The following is a 20,345-nucleotide window of genomic DNA, read 5'->3' on the forward strand; positions in this document are numbered from 1 at the left end:
GGGCAGGAGTTAAAACCTTGTACAGCATTCCGTTCCTCACAGCCTCAGAGCCAGAACTATATGCCCTTTCCATTTTTTCTACAAATACCCAGACTTCTTCTGAAGGAGATAGCCCATCTTTTACAAAATGAAACATCTCTACTGTACAGTGACAACTAATTAATCAGAATGCCACCTGACTCTTATCTGTATTAACTATGAAGTTAATAAAGTAGGTTATCTACTATGTTGGGTGGATTTACTGTTAGGGGTGGCAGGTCCCTCTTTGCCACCAGTGGAAGGTTTTGGGGTGGAGCCTGAGGAGGGTGGGGTTTGGGGAGGGGAGGGACTTCAATGCCATAGAGCCCAATTGCCAAAGCAGCCATTTTCTCCAGGTGAACTAGGGTTGCCAGGTCCCACTTCGCAACTGGCAGGAGATTTAGGGAGGCGGGGTTTGGGGGCGGTAACCAGCATCATCTATGCGATGACATCACTTACAGTTAAGCGGAAGTGCCGGTGTGAGGCTTTTCCTGTCCCCTCCTGTTCCTACCTCAGTCTCCAGGCAGCCTGTTTCGCTCCCCCCACAGACACCGCTCAGCTGTTTGGCAGCAGTGCAGGCTTTCTCTTTTGCTCTGCTGCATCTCCACAGCTTCCCTAGCAGCCCCAGTGGTGCGAGCCTTCTCAGCCAATCTGCTTGGCGTCCCTGGTTTCCCAGGCAGCTTTCTTCCCCAGCAGCTTTTCCCCATGGTTTCCCTGGCAGCTGGGGAGGGGGGGCACCCTAGCACTCACAAGAAAAAACTCCATGGGAACCATAGAGGGTTTTTTCCTCATGAGTGTTACAGTATCCTTCCAGCAGCCTGCAAAACTGCAGGGAAAAGCTGGAGTGGGGGAAGCTGCCTGGGAAACCAGGGACACCGGGCAGAGCGGCAGAGAAGGCTCACACCCCTGGGGCTCCTAGGGAAGCTGCGGATATGTGGCAGAGCAAAAGAGAAAGCCTGCACCGCCGCCAAACAGCTGAGTGGTGTGGGGGGAGCGAAACGGGCTGCCTGGAGACTGAGATAGGAACAGGAGGAGACAGGAAAGCCTCACACCAGCACTTCCACTTAAACTGTAAGTGATGTTATCACGTAGATGGCGCCCATCACTTCCCCTCTCTTCCCCCACCTACTTCCGCCCACCCACCAGCTGAGAGGCAGCGGGCAGCAGAAGCAATGGGTGGTAGATTGCCCATCATAATCGAGCAGTTGGGAACCCTATTTACTGGGGACCTGCATCTTGAAGATCAGGGGCCCCGATGTCAAAAGGGCACTGGGAGGCAGAAGCAAGCAAGGTGCCAGGTGGGCAAAAAGGTTCCTAAGGAGGCTGATGAGATGAAGGATGACGAGCAGCAATTTAGCTTGGAAGGTTGTTCTCACTAGGTAACAACTATTCATGCTTAAGAGTGGGCCCGGACTGAGGTTTTATAGATCTAAGTGGAGCAACATAATGTATCTGGATTGTTTTGGTGTTTAGTCAACTGATGCCTGGGTACTGCCACTGGTAACTTGTTTTAGCCTGTAGTTCCTTTGGCAGGTATTCTGCCTTGGTGGCAGAGGAGATAAGGTGCCAGAACCTAGCTGCTCAGAGACCTTGCTCACAATCCCTGACATCTTACGTTCCAACAGAAAAGGCAAAGCTTTATGGCCCTGACTCCTGCCAAAGGAAAATGCTGTCCGGATTATGCTAATTTTGTCAGTCCCTAGCAACCAAAAGGCTGCTAGAGAGTTGTGTAGCAGAGACAAGGAAAACCTTTTCCCCAACTCTGATTTTACTGGGCCCATTCAAGTGCTCTTGAAAAGCACCAGTTTTTTTTATAAGCATCAGGGTCTATAAGAGTCTGAGTCTGACAGTATATGTCACTTTTTCTGTGATCATTTTAAATTATTTTAATTATTTTCCAAATGTAAACACTGATGCTGCTTTGCTGAAGGGGTGAACATCACAGAGGGGGAAAGGCTGGCTAACCTTTTCCTCCTCTGTCTTTTTACTACTAATGGGTTTTTTTCCCCTTCAGGATAGGATGAAAAGAATTTAAAAGTTAATTTTCCTCTCCCACATGCCATTCGTCTCAAAAAAGAGCTAGAGCAGCTGCATTTAGGGAAAAATAAAAGTATTTTAAAATGTTCACAGAAGAAATTGTTACAAGCTTAATACTCCATATTCAGTGAAAAATTACACTTTACAGGATTGGCTTTAAAGCACGTAAATTGTTTACATAGGTTCAGCTAGTAGGTAGGATTTATTGCCATGGATTTTGGATGCTTTGGATTTTTAGACTTTTGGGTTAAAGAAAAATCCTTTTTGCCACATTTCTGATGAGGCACGTTTCTGATTTGTCATCTCTGGAAGGAACACGCTGTAGCACACAAAGGCCAATCAATGGTCATGAGAGCCAGTGTGGTGTAGTGGTTTAATAGTGTCAGACTAGTATCTGGAATCCCAGGTTCAAATCCCACTCAAGCCATGAAAGCTTGCTAGGTGACCTTGGGCCAGTCACACACTGTCAGCCTAATTTACCTCACAGGGTTGTTGTGAGGGTAAAATGGAGGAGAGGAGAATGATATAAGCACTTTTTGATCGACTGCTTGATGGTATACCAATAAAGGTATTGAAATTTGAAATTTGTAAGCACTTTTGGTCCTCATTGGGGAGAAAGGCAGGGTATAAATGAATTAAATAAATAATAAATTTAAAAGCAAACATGTTTCATGTGCTAGAGATGAGTCCTGGGGGGATTTCTTCCTCTGAGTGGCCTGCCCCTCCTCATCTTTATCCCATCAGATGCTGCTTAGCTGCCCATCCCTCATTTGAGCATATCTTGCAGGCATGAGCCAGTTGCTTTGAGGCTGAGTTGAAACTTTTTGCCTCCTGGTAGCATATTTCCCGGCCACAGCTCCAGATTGATAAGGGCAAAGGCTTTTTAAAAATTGCTCACTCTACATGACCCTAGCAGATTCCTACACAGGATAAATCTGTACAGGTGTTAGGAATTTTTAGGAGCTGGCTGATCTTGGAGTCAGTCAGGGTAGGAGACTAATTATAACATAAACAATGCAATCCTAATATTGTTTATTCAAAAGGAAGTCACGTTGAACTCACTGGGTCTTGTTTAGGGTTGGCAGCTCTGGGATGGGACATTCCTGGAGATTTGGGGTGGTTCTTGGGGAGGGCAGGATTGGTACCTTAGAAAGGTATAATGTCATCGAGTCCACCCTTCAAAGCAGCCACTTTCTCCAGGGAAACTGATCTCTGCAGTGTGGAGATCAGTTGTAATTCCGGAATATCTCCAGGCCCCACCCAAAGGTTGGCAAGCCTAGTCTCATTCCTGCATAAGTGTACTTAGGATTGCAGTACAAGTCAGTTAAAGTTCTGCGCTAATGCATATATTAGAAAGAGCAGGGGTGGTGACCTGACTTGGCTTGAAGCAGGCTGATCACGGACCCTGGGAGCTTAAGGTGTACTTAATATGGCTACAGTTGTGGAAAGCAGAGAATTGTGCCTTTCATCAAGCAGGTAGCTACATTCCATGACTGTTAGGGCAACTTGTTTGGGAATCTCAGGAGGCAACTTCCTTTTGCAGGACTCTGTACTGGCCAGGAATTTGATTGTGCTACACTGTAATAAAGTTGTGTCCTTGTTCAACCCAATTTTGTATGTCATGTGGCCCTTCTAGGATTCAGAAGGATATGGTTTCAACTGAATGTGTCTGTAATCATAGGTAAGTTGCACAGAGTTTCAGTGAAGCTCACATTGTTTCTTCTTACATCTGCCAAATTAAATGGGCTGACCACTACAAAATAGTTGCCTTTTAGGTGGTACATATTGTAATTCCTAGTCACAATCAACAAATTGTGGCTTAAGGGGGTGGGGATCTAAGTGCATTTACCTGACATTTTGAACTGGGTAGCAAGTTACAAAGGAGCCCTGTTTGTATGATACAGATTCTACTATTCAGAAAGGCTGCATTAGCTGGAGTGAGCTAAAGACAAAAGTCTTTATGCCTAGGTCACCAAAGCAGGGTTGCCTATCTCCAGGTGGGACGTGGAGCTCTCCTGAAATTATAGTTCTCCTGGATGAAATGGTTACTTTGGATGTGGACTCTATGACATTATATCCCGCTGAGGTCCCTTATCTCCCCAAACCCCACTCTTCCCAGGCTCCACATTCCCAAAGCTCCTGCAATTTCCCAACCCAGAGTAGACAACCCTACATCAAAGATGTGTGTAAAGTCAAATCATTGAATGTTAAGCAGCCCATTTGCAACCAAAAGTCACATCCACTAGAACCTTAAAGATCAACAAAATTGTCCAGCGTATAAGATTTTCACTTATGAGAATCTTAGGTGGCTAGCACTACCTGAAAATGGATTGGTAACTCTGAAAGAACTCTTGTAATTTGCATTTCAGCCATTTGCCACAATTTGCCAGATAATATACCATGGTATTTTGTGCTTGATTTTATGTTTATATTTTGTTTATCCCTGCAATTTCCATTGATTAAGATAGCTCATTTTTCCAGATAGTGTGTATGTAATTTAGTAGTATATGGATATAATAATTCTGAAATAGTCAGATCCTAAAAAGTAGCATTTGTAACGCTTGTTTCTAACCATTGCTTGTTCTTCTTACTTGGCCCATTTTATATGTGTGGCAGAATCATGGCAAAACTTTTCCTGATCTGTAGCATTGAAGATTGCAAGGGGAAGGGTTGCATGGTAGGGTGCTGCCACCTGGTAAAATTCCCTGCATGCAGAAAAATAGCAAAGTAGTATAAAACTAAATAGAAGCCTTTGCCCTGGTTTTCTATGCACAATGAGGTTGTGTATTTTTTAAATGAGCATTTAAAGAAGCAATTCTTTACTTTTAAACTGAAGTCTCAGCAAAGCTGTACAACTTGATTTTGCACCAACTGCATAAAAGGCTTACTTGACTGCATCGCAAAGTATATTTTCCTTTAAGCAGACGTTGAGAGCAGAAATAACATTAACCTTTTCAGAGCAGATTCTAACATACCATGAGTACAGATGCCATGCTTCTTTCTGCCATTAACTTCAAAAAAATGGGACAGCATTGCGCTTGCCTGACAAACATTCCAATCTTGCACCCATTTACAACCGCTATCTTGTTATGAAAATGCTACAGATGGGGGTGGGAATCAAGTGTGTATATTATCCCCTTGGAAATACACAACAAGGTATACCCCTCCCCCCTTGCTTGAGATTGACAGAGAAAGACAATGCGTATCTGTCATTGGGCTGCTCTGTTTGCCAGGCTTTGAATATATCACTGAAATACACCAATATGACCCCAGCAGTAGACCTTAATTGTTGACGATGATAAGGTATTGCAACTGGAGCTTTCAAAACAAAAGCTATTCATCTGGCAGCAGAATCAGCGAAAGGTTCAGTTATTCTTGCTTTACTGAGCATGAAATGGAATTGAAAGCAATAGTAAATGGGTTATTAAACTTAAGACGTGGTATCTTGTGATCCTTCCCTCCAACTGTCTACCCACATTTATAATTTGGTTGGTCTGTGAAATTTCTTTGGCCTTCGGGTTTCAGTAAATTTCAGTACTTCAGTTATTTAGTAGTTTTTATATGATAAACTGTGGTTCCTAAAGGATTCAAATGTGTTGTCTCCCTTGAATGTGCATGCCTACACATATCCCATTACACAAATTATTTCTAGAAAAATGAATATTCATGTTTAATAATAAAACATCAAAGCTTTAAAACAAGTTTTAGGTTTTGCCAACTAGGCTTTTTTTGTCAAACATAATTTCCAGTTTCTTAAATGCGTGATTTTTTCTGATTCACTTCACAAAACATGGATTTGGCTTTTTCATCTGTCGTTTTACAGATGCTTTAATATTATACATACTGATTCCATCAACAGTACCTCATTCTTCCAGCCTCTCCTATTTTAAGATTTCTATTAGGGCAAAAAAGGCAGTTTGCCCCAAAATAATGTCTCGGATTGAAATGGGCCCAGAAAATGTCTCATCCAAGAAAACATGGAATTGTCCAAGAAAGTGTGATTTGCCACTAGCTGATGGTAGTTTACAGTTAGAGTCCAAAAACAGCTTTTTCAGGAGAGACTTCATAACCATCCCCTTCCCAGGAAGTATTTACTACTCACTAGACCGTTTGTCAGACCACGCCAACTGAAATTTATCCAAGCAGTTGCAAATAGCCTATTACCATATTGATATTGGCTTTCTAGAACAGTGGAATCCAGGTCCTGGCAGATAAGAACAATGTTGTCGAAGGTTTTCATGGTCAGAGTTCATCGGGCTGTGTGACCGTGGTCTTGGTATTTTCTTTCCTGACGTTTCGCCAGCAGCTGTGGCAGGCATCTTCAGAGTGTTACTCCTCAGAAGATGCCTGCCACAGCTGCTGGCGAAACGTCAGGAAAGAAAATACCAAGACCTCGGTCACACAGACCGGATAACCTACAAGAACCGAAGAACAATGTTATTTGTGAAATATTAGTAGATGAGTCACAGCAAGCTTTAGAGTTATCTAGGTTAAATCATCAGGATCCAAATGTAAAAACTCTTTCAGGTGATTCTGTTGTATTCTGGTAAAGCAATGCTGCCTCTATCCCACCTTCATAATCCTTCTGCCTATTCCATCATTATATGTTCCTCACTTCCCTAAATGGTAAGTGTCAGGTTCTCCAGCCAACCTGGGCAATTCCCAAAAAGCCACTTGCTCAGACAGCCAAGTGAGAAGCAGGTAAACTTTATTGTAGAAGCATCAGGTACAGCTAAGGTAACTTGCAGGTTTTCAAAGCTGCTAATGACGGGCCTGGGTACAGGATAATACTTAAGACATGGTTACATGATTACATCACAGGTGCGCATACTAACAGGCTTGGGAAAGGGATAGATAACAGGAAAGGGACTGATAACAATGTCTGGTAGAGAGGAGAGCGAAGCAACCCCAAACAGACGGCAGCTTGTTAGCTGCTCAAGGCCAAGGTAGAGGGCGGAGGGAAACCGGGAGTGAGAACAGCAGAGCAACTTTGTAAACATCCCGCAGGGCCTTAACTCATGTCAGGAGCCACCTCTTGTACGAGTCAGCTCCACCACGACTAGTATGGACAACTGAAGAAGAAACAAAAGACCACCTCTGACAGTAAGACATTGTAGATGTGATTCTACCTGGCTTTGATTACCTTTTAATAAGAGAGGACTGAAGACTTGTGTTGTTTTTGTAATATTTAGTTTATTGTAAGACAGGTAAGTTATAAATACAGGAGAAGAGGCACTCCTTTGACGCAGTAGATCTGTTGCTCTAAATTAGGTCCTTAGAACTCTGGGCTTTTATGCATGGTTACCCTGTCTCCCACTTCTCCCGTGATTGTCTCGTTTCTCCGTTGAAGTTATGCATGATGTTCTCCTCCCTGGGGGCTCAGCTCGCTTCCATCCTGCAACTTCCCTGGATTTTCCAATCCCTATTTTATCCTGCAATTAAGTTTTCTTCCAAGCTTATCTCTGTTACTGGAAGGTGCATAATCAAGTTGCAGGTCAGTCTTCCCACGCCCCAATATACCCCTGTTCTTCAACTCTTCCTCCAGCCAGCCTTCAGCTATCCCCTCCAAAATGCCCAGGGAAACCATACTGGAGACAGAGGTAGCCATGTGGCCGCCTGTCGGCCCTGGGTAAAAACAAGATGGTTCCCCACACAGACAAAATGGAGTTTTTTGTGCACTCTGTCCCCCCCATTTTGCACTTGGTCTCCCGCCCAACATCTGCACCTCAATGGAGACCCACCTGAGTAATCGCTGATCTGATACCAGGTCCCGCGGAGCAATGTCGGGAGCTCGGGCAGATCAGTCAGTTAATGCACACATTAATTTCCTGTATGCATTGTCTTAAGTGGTTACCGGCAGTTAACTTCTTAATGTTTCTTTGTATCCCAAACCTAATCAACCCCATTGCATTTACCCTATATATGTACCGAGTTTTCCCCATGCCTGTATTCTAGCCTTAAGTTTCTATGACTTGCTGAACTCGCTGACTTTCTGAATAAAACTTCTAACTCGCTGCAGCGTCTGGAGTGGAGTCCCTTTACAAGAAACGCAACGTGTTGCTGAGGTCTGTCACTGCCTCCCTCTCTGGGTGCCCTCCTCTTTTTTATCCCTTGCTAGTCTGATGGCATATTGATATATCATTAAATCATCTAAAATATTAATCAAAATTGCAGAGAAAGGCAGCAGAGGTTAGTATCATTTCCTTGTTCATCCTCCCATAGGTAACTCATCACCCAAATTCGGGGAAGCAGCGAGTGCCCGATCCTAGCCTCCGCTGCCTCTCTCTGCGATTTTGATTAGTATTTTAGATGATTAAACAATATATCGATATGCCATCAGACCAGCAGAAAAAAAGGCGGGAGGCACCAAGAGAAGGGGGTGCCTTCTCTAGTCAGTTTCAGGAAGTGTTCACACAGACTCAGGGATGAATGGAGAACTCCCCCCATTGCATCTTCTCCCATCTGTTTCAACAGTGCAGTGTGCACAGAATCAGCAGAAGTGGAGAATCTCCTTCCCCCCTTTTCCTTTTCTGAGTAGAGCTGCGTTTTCAAGGTACAGGGATTCAGACACTTATGGGTTTTGGCTAGTGATTCTACTGTACTCCATTTTGATAAATGGGTTGTGAAATGGTCACAAACGAGGGTGAAAGGGGAGGTGGTGGGTGACGTTATTATCACAGTAAACACTACAGCCAATTACAAAGCTCTGCAATATCCTTTTTTAGGTGTGGTGACCAGAACTGTAAAGATATCAAGTAAAGATATCAAGATTATAATGTTGCTGATTTGCTGCCTAATTACTGTGAATGAACACATATTGATGTTTTGACCTAAAGTGGGATTTGGGGCGGGGACACAGAAGCTTCTGGGTTTCAGCTTGTGATTATGCAGTGCTCCTGAGAATCCCAGGACTTTCTTCACAACAAGCCACACCATGCGTAAGGTTTTCTGATCTCGGGAAATAAAAGTGTGAGACAAGAGAGGGACGGACCATGGACATCCTAACCATGCATATAAAGCCTCTGCATCTCCAATTTTCATCCCCAAATTTTATATATAATTTGGAGGAAGGTTGTTTCCTTCTCCAAGCTTTTGTTGGCCCTGGAACTGTCTGGAGCTATTTGGAGACCACCTACTGGCAACTGAGAAAACATCTACAAATGTCAAAGAACATTTGCCATTTTTATCATATGTCCAGAATCCCACTTTAGGTCAAAACATCAATATGTGTTCATTCACAGTAATTAGGCAGCAAATCAGCAACATTATAATCTTGATATCTTTACTTGATATCTTTACAGTTCTGGTCACCACACCTAAAAAAGGATATTGCAGAGCTTGAGAAAGTGCAGAAAAGAGCAACTAAAATGATCAGGGGGCTAGAGCAACTGCCCTATGAGGAGCGGTTAAAACGCTTAGGGCTGTTTAGCTTGGAAAGAAGGCAGTTAAAGGGGAACATGATAGAGGTCTATAAAATTATGCATGGTTTGGAGAGAGTGGACAGGAAGAAGCTTTTCTCTCTCTCTCATAATACTAGAATGCAGGGTCATCTGCTGAAGCTGGAGGGTGAGAAACTAAAAATAGATAAAAGGATGTATTTCTTCACACAACACATTGTTCAATTATGGAACTCCCTACCCCAGGCTGTGGTGAGGGCTGTCAACTTGGAAGGCTTTAAGAGGGGAGTGGACATGTTCATGGAAGATAGAGCTATTCATGGCTACTAGTAAAAATGGATACTAGTCATGATGTATATCTATTCTCTATCAGAGGAGCATGCCTTTTATATTAAGTGCTGTGGAACACAGGCAGGATGCTGCTGCAGTTGTCTTGTTTGCAGTCTTCCTAGAGGCACCTGTGTGAACAGACTTGTTAAGTCCGTGTGGGAAGGATTCACGAGATCAAAGACGGAGTTCAGCAACACAGCTTTATTTGATTTCAGCACAGAACTAACTTACACACTGAACGTGCCCTGCTTATATGCCCCCCTGGCCGCCCTGCGGCCACTCCCCCCCTGATCTGTGATAGGGGGGAATACCCTCCCGGTGACCAATGGGACATGCTGGCTTAGGGCCAATAGGATCCATTTGCCTAGCCAATAGGGTGAGCAGGGTTTAGGATCCTTCATGATGGACTCAAGCTCCTCCCTTGCTTACTCCCCAGCTATATACATACACAACACCCCTCCCCCCTAAGTCCGAGCAACCCCCACTGTGCACTAGGAGCACACAAAGTCCTGGAGGTAGCTTGGCCACGATCGCTCCAGCTGGGAACGGCGCGGCGCTGGGATGGGGTAGGTCGGGCGATCCGTCGTTATCGGATCAGTCTTACCCTCGGTGGCTGGGTTGTTGCTCGCCAGGCTGCTGGGGGAGTCCAATGCTGGCAGCGACAATGTTTGCTCCGGTCGCTCCGGCTGTTACGACTCACGGGTGGCAGGAATCGGCAGCGGCGCTGGCACCGTGGCCGCTTCCGGCAAGTCGGCGGGGCGTCGTCGTAGCTGATCGATGTGGCGCCACAGGATGCACCCCTCCGGGGTAGCAACCCAAAAGGATACCGGGCCGGTGGTGTCCTGGACCGTGGCTGAGATCCAGGCGGGGCCCTCTCCGTAGTTTCGGGCGAACACAGGGTCATCATGCTCCACGACCCGTGGGGAGGCGGGCGAGTCTTTGCGGCCCGGGTACTCCGGTGCCAGGTCGGGGTGCAGCCGGTCGAGCATGGTTTTCGGCCGGCGACCCATGAGGAGTTCCATGGGGCTCTTCCCGGTCGCGGAGTTGGGCGTGGTGTGCTGAGCCAGGAGGAAATCCACCAACCCCCTGTCCCAGTCATGCCGGTCGATGCGCCGCAATGCATCCTTGGTAGTCCAGACCATCCGTTCCGCTTGTCCGTTGGTGGTGGGGTGGAACAGGGCCGACGTTGTGTGGCGTATCAAGTTCTTGGCCAGGAAGTCCTTGAACTCAGAGGACGTAAATTGGGCCCCGTTGTCGGAGACCACAGTGTCCGGCAAGTCGTGGGTTGCAAAAACTTTGTGCAGCTCAATGATGACCGTGCGTGAGGTCATAGAGCCGACATCGATCACCTCCAGCCATTTAGAGTAAGAGTCCACGATAATCAAAAAAGTCTTACCCTGGAAGGGACCCGCAAAGTCTATGTGGATGCGGGACCAGGGTGTGTGGGTAGACTCCCAGCGCTGGGTTGGGGCCCGCGGCTTTTCCGGGCGTGACTCCTGGCAGGGTTGGCAACGGCTCACCCACTCCTCAACAGCAGCGTCGATGCCCAGCCACCACACGTAGCTTCTTGCCAGGACCTTCATGCGCACGACCCCTGGGTGGCTAGCATGTAGAGCCTCTTCGCCATGATGCAGCGGCGGATCTTTTTTAAATAATAATATTAATAATAATAATAATAATAATAATAATATTAAAAAATAATAATAGAAAGGAACAAGTACAACCTTATGTAAGTGCAATAGTTACCATTCCTTTATTTGTTACTTGATACCCTTATCTGACAACATTCCTTTTCAATGGAATTTATGTGTCAAGGGTATTTATTAAGGTTTTTAAGGAAGCTGTATCTACAAACTTGGGACAACTCTCAAGTTTGTGGGTAACAGCCCCATTCCTCACCTTTCGGCGGCTGGGGATGGTGCAGCTGAGGCGCCACTGCAGTGCCTCCAAACCTGTTTCCCGGGCATCAAAAGGCTTTAAAAAGCCTTTCACCCAGCTTTTTAAATGGGGCATTTTGCCCCATTGAGAACAGCGAGGCCTGTGCCTGCAAAAAAGCCCAGCCGGAGGTCAGGATGTGCAGGTCCCGGTCCTTGGAGGTCAGGAGTGGGGCTGCCCCATCTCAAATTTTAAAAAAGGGTGGGGACAAAATAAAATAAATTTAAATAGTGTGAGGGGGTAAAACAAAACAAAATAATTCATGAGATTACCTCAGTGGATCTCAGCAGTTATTTTGAAGTAAATTGGGGAGAAAGAAGGAGTAAGTTGGGGAGAAAGAAAGAGTGGGCAGGCAGCAAGGACAAGAAGAAGAATAGGGGGAGTGAAACTGGATTAGAGGCAGGAATGAGGAGTGAAAAGAATCAAAGGGGGGTAGATGGGTCAAGAGGGAAGGAAACACAGAAAGGTGAGAAATTAAAGGGGGCTGCTAAGAGAAGGAAGGAAGGAAGGAAGGAAGGAAGGAAGGAAGGAAGGAAGGAAGGAAGGAAGGAAGGAAGGAAGGAAGGAAGGAAGGTGACAAGCAAGTGGGTGAGGTAGGAAGAACAGGAGGGATAACAGTCAACAGATGAAAGTGGAACTGAGAAAGGTATATGGGAAGGATGAAAGGAAATGGAAGCTGCTGCAGGAGCTGTGAGATGGAGAAAGGAAGGAAAGAGGATAGATATACAGTAAGTATGAGGACTGGTGAGGAATTAATGCCCCCACACAAGGCCTTGTGGGTTCCCTGCTCATTTCTATCTAAATGACCCCATTGCATGGGTAATGGTCTTTTCCAATGTTTTGTTTTGCAATATTCATATATGTTCCTCATTGTTTTACAAGACCATTTTTTGAAATATAGTTAAGTCCTGTACAGTACATTTTGTTGATTAGCATATTGTGATAACACTTGGCTGTATTTCTTTGAGGAACTGTCATAAGAAACTTCCATCTTTTCCAAGAGGACAAGAAGTTTCCAGTTGTTCCAGTGTACAGGATGATTAGAGGTTTTGACTAGTAGTATAATAGTAGTATGATTAGTAGTATAATAGTAGTCCAGAAGTAAGAGAAAAGTAACTTCCTTAAAAATTGGGATTACAGGGCATCATTACATCTTGGGTATGAAAATGAAGTGGAATATGCACATCTGAATTTAAAACGAAATAATGCTTATTGTGCTCAATGATCAATACATTAATTTATTTTATTTTTCTGAACAATTTAAAAGTATTTTGAACATGTGGAAAATAATGTTTTTAGTATTAGAGAGAAATGAAGGATGGGTGGAATGGGGTAAACTTAAGTTCCAGTTTTTATGTAATGCCCACTGTTCAAATATGAAAGTCAATGCCCTATGCTTTCATTTCATTTCAGTAAGAGTGGTATCAAGCTTGTTATCTATTTTCCATGCTAATTATATGTCTCGAATACATTATTGAAAAGGTGAAAAAATAATATTTGGAAATCTGGCAAACTGCAAAAGAGAAAATAAGATGGAAATGGAATGCTGTATTATAAATAGCCTTAAAGCAAGAACACATTTGAATTATATTAAAGATTTTATCAGCTGTGTTCTTTTTAGTATTTCCTGGTTTTATTTTATTTTTTGTCTGTGCTATGAGACTATCTGGACATAAAGAGATTGATCTTGTGCCTGAGCTTCATTTTCAGACATTCAAAATTCAGATCCCAAACCTCAGAAGCGCTGTAATTACCGTTAAAAATAATACTTCTGCTTGAAATAGTAAAATGTCAGCAGAAACAGGTAGATCAAAGGAGTGGAGAGAGAACTGATTCTGAATTGTTGCTTAAGGGATGGACTGATATAGAAGGCAGGATTCAAATTTTTGTTTAACTAGTTCTGTGCATCTCAAGAATGCTTTGAGAGTCAGCGTGGTGTAGTGGTTAAGAGCAGCAGACTCTAATCTGAAGAACTGGGTTTAATTCCCCACTCCTCCACATGAAGCCTGCTGCATGACATTGGGCTAGTCACAGTTCTCTCAGAACTCTCTCAGCCCCACCTACCTCACAAGGTGCCTGTTGTGTGTAGGGAAGAGGCAATTGTAAGCTGCTTTGAGACTTCTTACAGTAGAGAAAAGTGGGGTATAAAAACCAATTCTTCTTGTTCCTCTTCTTTAGACTTGTGTTACTTTAATAGTAAAAAAAAAAAGGTAAAGGTAGTCCCCTGTGCAAGCACCGGGTCATTACTGACCCATGGGGTCACATCCCGATGTTTACTAGGCAGACTATGTTTACGGGGTGGTTTGCCATTGTCTTCCCCAGCCATCTACACTTTACCCCCAGCAAGCAGGGTACTCACAACGACTTATAGACTTGGATCCAGACTAGTGTGTTTCCAGGCACAAAGCTATTTCCTTACAGAGGGCTTTCCCACTTTCCCACTGACCCTTCCTACAGCAGCCCCAAATGCCTCCAAATCCTATTTCTGGGGGCAAGAACAGGATTTAAAGGGACATTTGTTGAGCTGCTATTGGTGGGGGAGGGGCACACTCATCCTATTAAACTAACCAGAGAAGCAGCCTCATGATATTCCAGCATTATTCGTTCACTTGTGCACTTGATAATGGCTTTGAGGAGAGGGGTTGGATGAGGGGGACAGACACGTGGGAGGGAGAAGTGAGAATGAAGAAAAACCCGAAGTGGCAAGTATTCACACCACCAGCTTCGGTTTGGAATCGGGGCAGACTTTAAACTTGGGGTAAAACAGCATTCTGAAGTTGTGGAGAAACCACAAGGGGAGAGTGAGGTGATTTCTGAAGGTTGGAATTAAAACATAATTAAAAGCATAATTAAAACAAAGTCACGAGGTAGTTGGGGGGGGGTGACTGTGATGGGAACAACCTGTGCATATAAGGCCATTATCTAATACTTTTAAAAGCTGGAAGATGTTCATTCCTGCCTACAGAATACTGGTAAAATGTTGGACACTTGACCATTCCAAGTGCTTTGAGCATTCATTTTAAAGTGATTCTATATACTCAGAATAAGCTCTTGAATGGTTCTGGAAAATGTGATATGATATTGTGTAGGCAAGCAAGACCTTAGATACTACAGAAGGCTGCACAATTTGTGGCCATCAAACTACTGCCTACTAGCCATATAAGTTACTTCAGTAGCAGCTCAGTAGCATACTGATGCTTCCCTCCTGAGACTGCAACAATAGAAGTCGTTATCAAGCACCTGGCAGACCATAATACAGGGCAGGTCTCTGGCTTGATACACACAAGTTATCTGTGTACATTCTATGGACTTCATAGGTTTAGTTCTTTTTAAATGTACAGTGTCTGTGGATTAAAACTAGTGTTTTAAGTAAAGAGCCTATGCTAACCATACAGAGTTTTGTGTGCTGGCGATGGTCTCTCCTGCCATTCTCTCCTGCTTTCAACAACCTCCAATGCTGAACAGCTGCTGCACTTAGCCCTTCAATGGCTGATCCTTCCAAAGTGAGCAAGCTGGTTGGCACAATGGAAAGAGGGACTGTAAATCGACGTTCGCTATGCATATTTTGTTGTCAGAGGAAAATCTGCCTCGGCAATACCAGCTTTGCTGCTACAAAGTTGCCTATTCATTTTCTGCTTTGTTTTGTAGTCATATGTATGCAAAACAGGGAAAGGGGGAATGTCATTGTTTCATTACATCAAAGTGTTTAGCTTCACGTTTAGCAAGATGCATGCCTGTCTGTTGCTGCGATACCCTGAGTTGCCTTGGACTATGAAGAAAAGACAAGGGATGATAAAGTGGATTGTCTATATGAGTGTGAGTATGTGTGTCCGTGTTGTTACCTGAGTTTAGCCTTAGTCTGGCTCCTAAATAGAATAATCAATGCCATTATCTCTTCCTCTCTTATCTAAATCACATCAGGACTCTACAGTAGATCAATAGTTGCAACAAAGAAGGCCTGGAGCTTTCATTCCACTGGGACTCATTACTGTGCTGCCTAAGATCTAGATATAGATTCTCAGTAAGGTTATCTAGTTTTCCATAGTAGTTAACAACAACTGGCAGTTATTAATACTGCACTACGACCCCAAGTTTACAGTACTGAAGCTGATAACAGGGTACGTCTAACAAAATGAAAAAGTCTGCTTTTTCCATGGGTCTCTTTATTTTTTTTTCTCTCTCCCCCCCTCCGGTTCTAATATATCTTCCTTCTATTCTCTGTTTTCATTCAAATGTGGCATCTAAAACTGAAGCTTCATTGAAATTCTTTGCAAGTGCAGGTTTGTCTTTAAACAGACTAACATCTGCTGCAGCATTACAAAGCCTAATTAAAATAAATTCAGATCTTAAATTATCCTTTTCTGTAACATTTATTACAAAAAACCATAGAGTGATAAAATACATAATATGACAGTATGGAAGAGAAAACATGGTTTGTATTTTTTATCTAGTACCCCCCCTCACAAAAAATAACCCTAAAAGATAGTGTGATATTTGCAATTCCACAACTTTCATGTGAACTGACCATAAATCACTTAGTAGTTTCCTCAGTGTTATTTTGTTTTGTTAAAAGAAAAAGAAAATATTTCAGTAGGTGAAAAAGCAAGTTGTTTCTCATCAATGGGGATGGCTCTTATCCTTCTGATCAGAAGCAGCCAGTTCCCATGTGCTAGGTAAATACTGTGGCATATTACTTACTTGTTATGTTTCAGATCATAATTTCATCTTTCATAGAGCTAAATCCATGTGGAAACTATGGCCATTTATGCAGGGCTATTTCCTTGCAGTCACCCCGCCAACTGCTTCGGGGCTTCCTTTTGATTATGCATGCCTTTCTCAACCAACAGAGGTCACCTCACTCTCCCCATGCATTTCTTTGCGTTTTGCCTGCATTTTCCGGTTTCTGGCTAAAACAGCATCTGGAAAACATGGACGAAATGTGTGGAAATGCGCAGGGGGAGCAAAGCAACCTCTGACAGTTGGGAAAGGCATGCATAATCTAAAGGAAGCCCCGAAGCAGTCAGCGGGGTGACCACAAGGGAAACAGCCCTGCATAAATGGCCTATGTGTTTCTCTTTCTGCACATGCTTCTAAACCTATGGCATAACATTGTTCATTAAAATCTATGAGGTACAGTGAGGGGGGAAAGTATTTGATCCCCTGCTAAATTTGCCCGTTTGCCCTCTGACGAAGAAATTAGGGCTGTTGAATTAAAAAAAATTCAGTATAGTTCGGATTCGGCTGAATTCGGCCTGTTTAGATTCGGCATATGCCGAAGTCCGAACTCCCCCACTTCGGGTCCGTGCAATTCGGCGAGAATTCAAAGTTTGGGGGAAAAATTCGGCCGAATAAAGCCATTAAAAACACAACCGCTCCTTTCCGCGGCTCTGGGGGGGCATTTTTGGGGTTAGAGGAGAACTGGATGATTCAGATGTGCATTGGCAAACTGCAGACGGGCCTGTACATGTGCTGTCTTGAGCAAGGGGACCTTGCAGGCTCTGCAAGATCTCAGTCCTTCACGGCGTAGTGTGTTACCAACTATTTTCATTGTGACTATGGTCCCAGCTGCCCTGCGATCATTGACAAGTTCCCCCTGTGTAGTTCTGGGCTGCTTCATCACCGTTCTCATGATCATTGCAACTCCACAAGATGAGATCTTGCATGGAGCCCCAGACCAAGGGAGGTTGAGGGTTAGAGTTAGGATCTGGCTGGTTGATGGGGGATCAAATACTTATTTCCCTCATTATAATGCACATCAATCTCTGACTTTTGTCTTCTGGGTTTCTGGGGGTTTTCCTGTTGTTATTCTGTCTCTCACAGCTACAACAAACCTACCATTAAAATTAAGGACTGGTCATTTCTTCGTCAGAGGGCAAACGGGCAAATTTAGTAGGGGATCGAATACTTTTTCCCCTCACTGTAAAAGAAGCATGTAAAAATGACAGAGTCAACAGCAGCTGATAGCTCAAAAAGATATAAAGAAGCAAAAGCTGTGTGCATCTTTTGGAGTGTTTGGCAAATTTCGGATGAGGTGGTCACCAACATGTGTTCACCAGTTCAGGAAAGTGTATTGTTAGCTCTGCACATTCAGGGAAGCTTTTGGTCACCATCAGCACCACACTTCCCAAACAGCAGACAGGTTAAGAGTGCGTTCTTGGAATGTCATCAGAGCCCCGAGCTTTGAAAATGCCAGTACAAGAAATTACAAACAACTTCACATGATGCACAGAAGACAACCTTCTGTTCTTCTGTTGCAGCTCACTTTGGGGCATTTTTCACGGTAGATTTTGCTTCTGTTTTGCCACGGACTTAAAAACAACAACGATTTAAATGTTTTTTTAATGGCCGCGATTTATCCCTGTCAATCTCGATGTAGTTTTGGTTTTTCATGGGAACAAAGCACGCTGTATTTGACAACGGTTTAGTCTTTCCCTTTTGCAGGAGGCCTCCCCTTCCAACAGGCTCATTGTTTATGCCTGCCCCCAGCGCCGCCCCAACTCCGCCCAGCAGATTACCTCGTGCGGTTCACCAGCCCCAGCGCAAAAAACAAGCACCAGTCCCTCTGGTCTCCTCCATTTTTATTCCACCCTCGCTCTGTTCTGCTTTTGGAACAGTCAGATTCCAAATTGGGGGGGGGGGGCAAGGCAGCGCTTTCCTCAAAGCTTCCCTCTATTTTCTATAGGTGTGGAACCCATTGCCCTTTAATGATAGACAGGATTGGGGGGGGGGGCAGGAATTGCATCCATGTGCCCAGAGAAGTGTTTAGCTGAAAGTGGGAATGGCGGGGGGGGAGAGGAAAGAAGGCCCCTGGCTTGAGCGTCGGCCATGATCCGGACACAGTGCATCGAGAGAGAGGAGGGAGATAACAGCAGGCTGGCCACCCCTCTTCAGAAGAGTGATGGGAGGGAGTTTTGCCTTGGGTTTTCTGCTCTCAGGATGCACATTTTTCCCATCCGAATTCTCAAAAATCCCCCCTCCCCGCTGGAGTAGAGGGGCATGGCGGGGGGGGGAGAGGAAAGAAGGCCCCTGGATTGCACGCCAGCCATGATCCGGCCACAGTGCATCGAGAGAGAGGAGGGTGACCCAGAGCAGGCTGGCCACCCCTCTTCAGAAGAGTGATGGGAGGGAGTTTTGCCTTGGGTTTTCCACTCTCAGGATGCACATTTTCCCCATCCGATTTCTCAAAAATCCCCCCTCCCCACTGGGGTAGAGGGACCAACAGCCCCTTCCCTTGAACATCCCCCCCACGGGTCCAGCTGCCCTAGACCAAGCTGCCACCACCACCATCCCCAGCGCGCGAGGAGCACATGGAGTGGCCCCGCCGGTCTCCCCCTGGAGCCGTCTGTCCGACATCCCCCTGGGCTTGGAGGTGTGGGTCCAGCTCCAAGGCCCATCCCGGGCGAGGGGCGGGGAAGGTGTGCCGCCTGCCCACCCGCCAGCCTCCGTGACCGAGGGAGAGAAGTGCCAGGACTCTAGGCAGGCAGGCAGGCAGCAAAAGGGGCAGTTTTCTTGTCCGAGCGCGAAACTCCCCCAGCCAATCACCGTTCTTGGGGAAGGAGAAAGGAGACGCGAAGCAAACATTTTTTCATGGGCATCCGAGCAACAAAACTCGCTTCTACTGGAAAGTACGGCTCAGAAGTTGTTTGGTTTGCCGCTGACATAACGCGGCTTTTATACCTCTATCAGGGAAAAGCCGGATCTGCAGTGAATAACCAAAATTTGACTTCGACGCAAATCAGCGTTGAAACAGCAGCAAATCTCCGTGAAAAATTCCCCTTTGCCTCCCCGGAAGAGTTCCCTGGGGTTCAGGGAACTCCCAGGAACACTGCTGAGCATGATATGGGGGTCAGCAGTGACAGCATGAATTAATGGAAATCACCTCTCAGAAGTGCCTTTCCAGCAGCAGAACACCACTACTGAATATAAATGAACTAATCCATGGCAATACATGAGCTCCCATCTCAGTGAAGTCCAGTTTTTGCAACCTGCAGTTTCCTGGTGAATTCCCATATCACTGCCATGCATGAAGAAGAAGCAAACAGTTGTTTTATAACTGACCTTGGATGGACAAAAATGGAACTATGTCTGCCTCAGCTGATATCACTTTCTTTGGATAGTAAAATATTATTCTCTTTTATGACACATGCGTTCTATCACTGTGGCACAGAAGGGCTGGAAAAGGGCAAGACGTCTTTATGGGCAGCCCAGGTGGGTCTGAATACTGAGGGCCACAAGCCAGTGACCGGAGTATGGCCAGAAGGGCACCAGCTGGGAAAGCTGGCTGTTAGGGGTTGGAGCCACTCAGTCTGGAGAGGAGAAACCACTGGGCTCAGAAAGAGTGTGGGCTCCACCCTGATTTCACAGCTGTGGGTCCAAAGCCAGGAGAGGATTTAAGGGTGGCAGTGGAGAGGAGTTGGGTGGTGCAGGATGCAAGCAGCACACATGCTTGAAAGTGGGAAGGTGGAAACGTGTGCATGGGTGAGGAAAGGAACGTGAGGCGGCCGGGAAAGGGAGTGCTGTATACATCACATGTAACACTTGCCCCACTTCTCTGAGTGGTGAGAAGTTCTAGGGTCCAGTGCTTACTCAGGTGAAGGAGAGAGCAATATTCTAATGGTTTCTTATAGT

The 20,345-nt window shown here is 45.0% G+C and overlaps 1 protein-coding gene across 1 annotated transcript; it reads right to left on the reverse strand.

Moving 5' to 3' along the window:
* Positions 1–10,471: 10,471 nt before the first annotated feature.
* On the reverse strand, positions 10,472–11,365 carry LOC130480174 (uncharacterized protein K02A2.6-like). Its single transcript, XM_056852616.1, has one exon. The coding sequence runs from the start codon at positions 11,363–11,365 to the stop codon at positions 10,472–10,474; it is 894 nt and encodes a 297-aa protein (XP_056708594.1).
* Between the last annotated feature and the right edge of the window lie 8,980 nt (positions 11,366–20,345).

The sequence above is a fragment of the Euleptes europaea genome, chromosome 7, assembly GCF_029931775.1.
Source record: "Euleptes europaea isolate rEulEur1 chromosome 7, rEulEur1.hap1, whole genome shotgun sequence".
Taxonomy (NCBI): domain Eukaryota; kingdom Metazoa; phylum Chordata; class Lepidosauria; order Squamata; family Sphaerodactylidae; genus Euleptes; species Euleptes europaea.

Bases quoted from the DNA above. Each gene is read 5' to 3' on its own strand.
- LOC130480174 (XM_056852616.1), bottom strand. From the start codon at position 11,365: ATGAAGGTCCTGGCAAGAAGCTACGTGTGGTGGCTGGGCATCGACGCT.